Genomic DNA, 7500 nt, shown 5'->3' on the forward strand with positions numbered 1-7500 from the left:
GGAACTACTCACAGTCTACTAATACAGTTTTAGGAGTATGGTGTTACCTGAAAAGCTTTTTCTTTTTCAGAAGAATTCATTATGCTTTTGTGCAAAAAGGTGCACTGAGCATATACATATCAGTAATAAGAATCAATCTCTCATCAGCCTGTCACTCTGAACGTAAATTGTAGCAGTACCTGAGCAAAGCAGGCGAGAGGATGTATAGATCCATTTCTTGTCATGAATAATACTTTAGAATTTTGATTAGTCGTCTAATGCAGTCAAAGTGTTAAAATTAGTATTATGATGGCAGACTTATAGAGGCTAGAAATTAATACTATGGTAACTTATTATTATGTGTACTTTGTAGTGGTTAGTAAGCTATATTTCTTTAGGAATGTCAGGGAAGAATGATTTTGCATCATTTCATACTTCAGTCTCCTTTAACCCATTTGCACCAGTTATCTCACATGTGAGACACCTGGAAAAGAAAACATTCCAGGGTGTCCCGCTGCTGTGATGGTAGATCGGAGCTTGCACTCTGATTTTGTTGCCTGTGGTGGGTGGCTGGTGGGCCGGTTCCGTGCGTCGATTTTGAAGCTCCCGGAAACTATTATTTTTGGTTTGAAAAGTGTACTGGTACTTGTGCGTTAACCCAATGCTGCAGGGTAAAAAAGTTTGGCAAGTGGACCTGATAATGGGATTGTTGGCGCGCTTCAGCAGTTTCCCCTGTTTGCGCCCAGCTTGTTCAGTAGTTTGTGAGCGACTTTTGGCACCTAAAAGCTTTTATTCTGCTATACTTTAAAAAAATACTATAAATTTGAAGATTTACCTTCATTATAGGTGCTATTGCCTAAACTCCATCTGTTTTTTGGTCCACTACAGCCATGGCATTTACGTACATGCCACCCGGCCGCTAGTGGTTAACAAGTGGTTAATTTTATTTTGCAAAGTCAGGATACTGTTGATGATTAGTGTGTACTACTCTGCACGTGGACAACTGTCTCACTGATAGTAGGATGTGTGAGACCTTATTCACGTGACTGGGACATTGAAATGTGCCAAAGTATCACACATCTCTTATTATTTTCCATGCTATGGTAGTATAGCACATGCTGCCAGAGGGATAAAGCAATGCATAATATCTAAAGTGTATAAGAAGGAAAATACATTTGCCTTTTAGGCTTATCTTGATACACATGTTATATCATGTAAATAGGATTGGTATTTTTTATAAGCAAGCTATTTTTCTTTTTATATTTCAGACATGCTTCAAAAGTTCATGGGAAGTACATAAATTACTTCACAAGAAGACAAGTAAGTAACCATAGTTTCCTTTGAAATATCATGCTGTGTTTGACCGCTTGCAGAGGTAGCCAGAATCCTGCTATATCTCACCAAGGCTTTTTTAACTTAAAAAATGAGAAGATGGGTTTTTTGTTTGTCACAGGCACATATGCCCCTCCCCCTACACAGTTTTTTTTTTCCATTCTAAATCTACATAATGAGATTTGAAAACAGAATAATATTTCAGCATCCAAGGGGAGTATTTGTACAGTTTCCTTGTTGCTTCACACAAACTTACCTAAATATAGGATGCAGCTTCTTAGAGATAGATTTATGTTTTATGAGCTGAAAATGGTGAGTTTGCTAATTTTGTTGATGTGCTTAGGTAAATGCATAAGTTAAGTTGCATGTGGAAATTGTAATGCATTCCACAGTTAATTGGATATGAAAGATAAGTTTTACACCTCAGTGATTCTGCGGATATCTTGTAACTGTTCCATTTTGTTTGGCTCTTCCTTTCCTTTGTGTGAAACAAGTGAATTAGTAATGTTTAAATATTATGTTTGGCATTGTTAACTTTTCTAGTTGATGTGTACTAAGGGTTGTTTTCTTTTCTCAGGGTCATCAGATTCCAGTTCTACACAGTACAATCCTTGGCCGTATTACATGTTCACAGGTAAATATAATGCAAGTTATCAGTTAGTTATATAATTTTCTGTAACTTTCTTCAGTCCAAACCAGAATGAGGAATAACCACTGCTCTACAAATATTTGAATAATGTTTTAGTTGATGCATATATTTTATGAAAAATTATCAGTTTTCAGTCCCAAGTTATATGATAAATAAATCTTGTAAAAAAGAACATCGTTTTTTGCTTTGGGATATGAGTACCTTATGGACTTGGTGTTAATTGGTAATTTGCAAATACAATTTTGGGAACTAATAGTTTCATTTTTTTTTATTTACAGGCAGTTTACGTCCATATCTAAAAAGTGCCAAAAGAGAAGTTCCAAGAACAATAGGCAGACCAGATTATGCAGATGACCCAAATGGGTTTCCACATTCAGAACAGAAATTGCGAGGTTCCACCAGTATAAAGTGCCTTTCCGATGAAGAAATTGAGGGAATGAGAGTAGCATGCAAGGTAACTATTTTCGTTCAGCTAATGTATATACTCTTGGAAGAACAATATTAAGCTATGTTCTTCAAATAATGTAGTTGAATACCATTCAAAAGATTTTTTAAATGACATTTCAGGTGCTTGATAGAGAATATATAAATATTAATTATTATTAGGGAAGTGTCGTATTAATGAATATGAGCTTCATAAGAAGCCAAGTTAACTAAACTTTTTGCAGTACTTAAATCTTATTAGAATATATGAGGAAAAGTAATGCCTACATTAATGTAATATTTCCTTTACAGCTTGCACGTGAAGTGTTAGATGAAGGTGTAAAGGTTTCTGGGGTAGGAGTGACAACTGATGAAATTGACAGGGTCATACATGAAGCGGCTATTGACAGAGAATGTTACCCCTCGCCTCTTAACTATCATGGCTTTCCCAAGTCATGTTGCACATCCATCAATGAGGTCATTTGTCATGGAATTCCTGATATGAGGCCATTGCAAAATGGAGATATCTGCAACAGTTAGTATAACTTTTTCTTTCTTAGTGATTCACATTAGATTATTAAGCATAGTGTATTTATTGTATTACCATTATACCTGTTATTAAGTATAATTTTTAGAAAGTGGACACTGTAGGTATGTTCCAAAAAGGATGGCATGAATCAGCTGGGATAATTGTATTTGGGAATGTGTAGGTCCAGAGTTAGATAATACACATGTTGCAATATAAAAATTTAGATAATATATCTTTCATGATGGGGCCAGAATTTTCTGTGACATAAATATTACAGGACAGTCTACCCTTTCTGGCAGGGTGTGTGCTGTGTACAGCCAGACCACCCTTTCGCTCACTAGATCATACATGATTAAAGGGAATACATGCTTTTGATGTATGTTATCTTGCAGAAAACAGTAATTACAAGAACATACAGATAGTATTAGTTAATTAAATTGCACTTTGTTATTTATTATTATTTTTTTTAGGATTTAGTGCAGTCTTATTTTATGAATACATTCCCATATCCTTAGGCTACAATTTCCTTGTATATAGAAATATAAGGTTTGATTTTATAACTGTTGATTCTGGTGATGGGCCATAATATTACTTGCCAGTGATGGTTCTAACTTGTTGCAACAATTCACATAACCAATAAGATAGGATTTGTTAGTCTGTTCTGTTAGATTTGTCAAAAACAGATGAATGTGACCTTATCAGAAGGAAAGATCTTATTTTATTATGCTAAAGCTGAAAACTCTTTTTGCAGTTGACGTAACCGTATACCATCGAGATTTCCATGGTGACTTGAATGAAACCTTATTTATTGGTGAAGTAAACAAGACCGCTAAAACCCTTGTTAAGACTACTTGGGAGTGCCTTCAGAAGGCAATTGAAATTGGTAAGTACTGAAAAAACAAGCAGGGAGGATAAGAGATTTTAGGAGGTACTTGGTCGAGTAGTGATATATCCATAAGTCTCCTAAACTTTGTCCTATTGATATTATTTATTGGTAGACAAGTAAGCATCACTTGATTTAAATATTCTTCAGAGCATGTAAAGTTAGTCTTATTATTAGCAATGATTAACCAAAGAGAGGAAACTTCACATAGCAGCAATTAACCCAATGTCAATGGGAAAATGGTGCATTCCCTTTGGCAATTCTTGGTTAAATGTTTCTGCACATAGATGGCTCTCTAATGCATAGCCATAAAGGAGTCAGTTAGTAGATCTTGCAACTTCACTTTTCCTTGAAAAAGCAGGATTTTTTTTTTTTTTTTTTTTTTTATGCTATCAATATTGACTGTTATTTTTGTTATAAACATTATAATTACTATATTGTTACTGACATTACTAACAGCAGTATTAAATATTAGAAAATATCAAAAATTAAGGAAAAGGGTAAACAGGTGAGACAGACAGGTCGCGTAATTGGCTCATTGGTGACAGTACTTGTGGAGCCATCTATATGTAAAAACAATTACTAAATTCAACACACACTGGGCAATGGCATGTACGTACGTGCCATGTCCGACGGCTTGGGGTTAAGATTACAAATGCAGGGCAGCATACATCCTTGTGGTCTATCATCAAAGACTGCAACTAAATATTCTGATGTGTTATTTTTGTTTTTTCTGCAATAATTTTTCTTTCAAGGATGATTTTGAATGGCTATATTTTACACATGTAGAAACTATTCACTGTGTATACAGATCAGGGAGTATGAACTAAAATCAAATGAAATTATAAACATTGTTTGGTTAACGTATACCCAATAGCAACGCCACCTGTCTCGGAGAACTACAACGAAAATGTACCGAAAATAAAAGTTAAAATCTTTGTGTATGCTCTCTGATTAACTAACTGATTTCTCTTCAACGTACTGCGCTTCTCCTTTCAGTTGAGCCAGGAGTCAAGTACCGAGACATTGGTGCTGTTATTCAAAAGCATGCCCACTCTCATGGGTTTTCAGTTGTGCGATCTTACTGTGGCCACGGCATCCACCAGCTGTTCCACACAGCACCTTCTGTTCCGCATTATGCTAGTGAGTATTTTTTTCTTTCTTTTTCTCTCTCTTTTTTTTTTTTTTTTTTTTTGTACATTTATGATAAAACTAATACTAATACTAACAGTTATTATTCTTAATAATAAAAAAAAGTAATAATGATCATGATAATACTACTACTAATGATAATACTAATACTAAAAATAATGATAATGATAATAATGATGATAATGTGATAATGATGATGATAATAAGGATGATGATGATGATGATGATCATCATCATCATCAATGATTATCATCTTCATCAATCATTTTTTTAATTAATTTTATTATTTATTATATGATAATAAAAAGTTTTTTTTTATTATTATTATTTTTACAATTATTATTGTTGAAAAAAAAATCTACTATTATTTTTTTGATGTTTTTCTTTACAATTTCTAAATATTTAAGGTTTGTACTTAGTATATAATAACGAATATCAAGAGTAAATGTAAAACAGGTGCATGAAGAAATCTATAATTAATATTCTCTGAGTGAGAGTGGGATGAAGTGTGTGAGTGAATGAGTGAGTGAGAGTATGTGAGAAGGAGATAAAGTGTGAGAGGGAGAGGAAATGTGTGAGTGAGTGAGAGGGAGATGAAGTGTGTGAGTGAGTGAGAGTGAGAGGGAGATGAAGTGTGTGAGTGAGTGAGTGAGTGAGAGGGAGATGAAATGTGTGAATGAGAGGGAGAGGAAATGTGTGAGTGAGAGTGAGAGGAAGAGTGTGAAGTGAGTGGAAATGAGCAGGTGCAAATATGGGTGGAAGGAAGTAGGCAAGTGTAAGTAAATGTAAGAGAGGGAGTGAGCAGGTGCAAGTGAGAGGGAGTGGACATTGGTAGGTACAAATAGGAAGAGTAATTGAGAGTGAGTGGAAGTGAGTGTGAGTGAGAGGAAAGAAGGAAATATGTGTGAGAGTCGAAGGAAGTGTGTGTGTGTTAATGAGAGAGAGAGTAGGCAAGTGTGTGGGTTACAAGAAATGAATAGAGAGGTATGGGAAAATGAGGAGAAGCAAGCAAGTGTAAATGAGCATGAGAGGGTAATAAAGTGAGTGAGTGTTAGAAAGTGAGCGGAAGTGAGTGAGAAGGAGTGAGAAATTAGCAAATCTGAATAAGGGTGAGTGAGTGGAGAAAGGAAGCAAAAGGAAACAAACAAGTGTGCGAGTGAGCGTGAAAGAGAGAATGCTTTTGTGAGGGAGGGGTGTATACAGGTTTTTAAAATATTACAGTATGAACATTTTTCTTTTCAGAAAATAAAGCTGTTGGTGTTATGAAGCCAGGTCATACTTTTACAATTGAACCAATGATATCAGAAGGTATGTCATTCTGGAAAAGCTTTATTTAGGTATTCATTATTAATATAATTTTCAGTCACTATATATGACAAAATGCATTTTCACATCATAAGTAAAAAGTATTTCATTTTATGATAAAGGTAGCACTTTCATCAATCACTTTTAACCCACTATTGCAATATGTCTCTTACTGTTATGTTCAGTTAAGCCTGCTACAAGTTGTGTCTATTAACAGTTCTCTACTTCTTTGGCTCTGGTGGCACTCATTGTCAGTTAAAGGCATAAAGTTTCTTTTAATCTCATTTCGTTGAAAATTGTTTATGTAGGAGCCAAGTGCATAGAGTGCAAATGTAAGTGCCCTGGTTCCTCATTTTTCACTTGAGTAGGAAAATCCTATTGTGTGCGTGTTACCATACCATTAGATTTACAAAATGCACTGTATGTCATTCTAATGTTAACTGTATTTCTAGGCACTTGGAAAGATGAGCAATGGCCAGATGACTGGACAGCAGTAACAGCAGATGGGAAACTTTCTGCCCAATTCGAAGAGACTTTGCTGGTGACTGACATTGGTGTTGAAGTCCTGACTCGACGAAGAGAAAAAAATGGGCAGCCCTATTTCATGGATTGAAGTGTATGATGCTTAGGAGTGAAGCCAAGTTTAGCATTAAGAACATACTTTTATCTTGGATGAACTAATTTAAAAATTGGAGTAAGACCAAGATTGGTTGAATAAAATGACTAAACTTTGAAGATAAAAGTTTAATTTTATATTCCCTATTTTCATGATGTCTTACTTTGTAAGATACAGCCAGTACCGTCAACCACCATGTATGTGATATCCAAGTCCATTATATAGTAGGAAATATTTATAATGATTTTAAAATCTGTACTAGACTGTTAAAATGACAATTGATTATATTATCACGAATTGTTAACATCACAGGTTTTCTGTTAACTCTAATTTGTTCCATAGACATGTGTAGCTTCTTATTTTCATACAAATATTTTGGGTATTTATTTGTTTGAAATAAAGAACAGCCTATTGTACTTTTTTCAACTACATAACCAATATTGTAAATTAATCAGTTTTATAAAATGTCTCCTTGTAATCTGTTGTTACTGTATTTTGTGGATATTCTTTTAAGTCATTAATAAAACTAAGGGAGTTTTTTTCATTGTATTTAAATAAACTTATTTATAAGTGAGACATATTAACTTCTGTGAATCCTTCAGAAAGGAAGAATCCATTCGAATGCAACCCGT

At 34.4% G+C, this 7500-nt stretch overlaps 1 protein-coding gene across 1 annotated transcript in view; it reads left to right on the top strand.

The window, feature by feature from the left end:
* The window catches only part of LOC113817899 (methionine aminopeptidase 1), an 8640-nt gene that overhangs the window by 1053 nt on the left and 87 nt on the right, over positions 1–7500 (top strand). The window contains exons 2-9 of the mRNA XM_027370016.2: positions 1248–1299; positions 1889–1945; positions 2239–2414; positions 2696–2918; positions 3664–3795; positions 4795–4938; positions 6190–6255; positions 6705–7500. The exon at positions 6705–7500 is cut by the window's right edge and continues 87 nt beyond it. Of these exons, the coding sequence (XP_027225817.1) occupies positions 1248–1299; positions 1889–1945; positions 2239–2414; positions 2696–2918; positions 3664–3795; positions 4795–4938; positions 6190–6255; positions 6705–6865 (1011 nt within the window). The 3' untranslated portion in view covers positions 6866–7500. The remainder of the gene's footprint in view (positions 1–1247; positions 1300–1888; positions 1946–2238; positions 2415–2695; positions 2919–3663; positions 3796–4794; positions 4939–6189; positions 6256–6704) is intronic.

The sequence above is a fragment of the Penaeus vannamei genome, chromosome 23 (genome assembly GCF_042767895.1).
Source record: "Penaeus vannamei isolate JL-2024 chromosome 23, ASM4276789v1, whole genome shotgun sequence".
Lineage (NCBI taxonomy): Eukaryota > Metazoa > Arthropoda > Malacostraca > Decapoda > Penaeidae > Penaeus > Penaeus vannamei.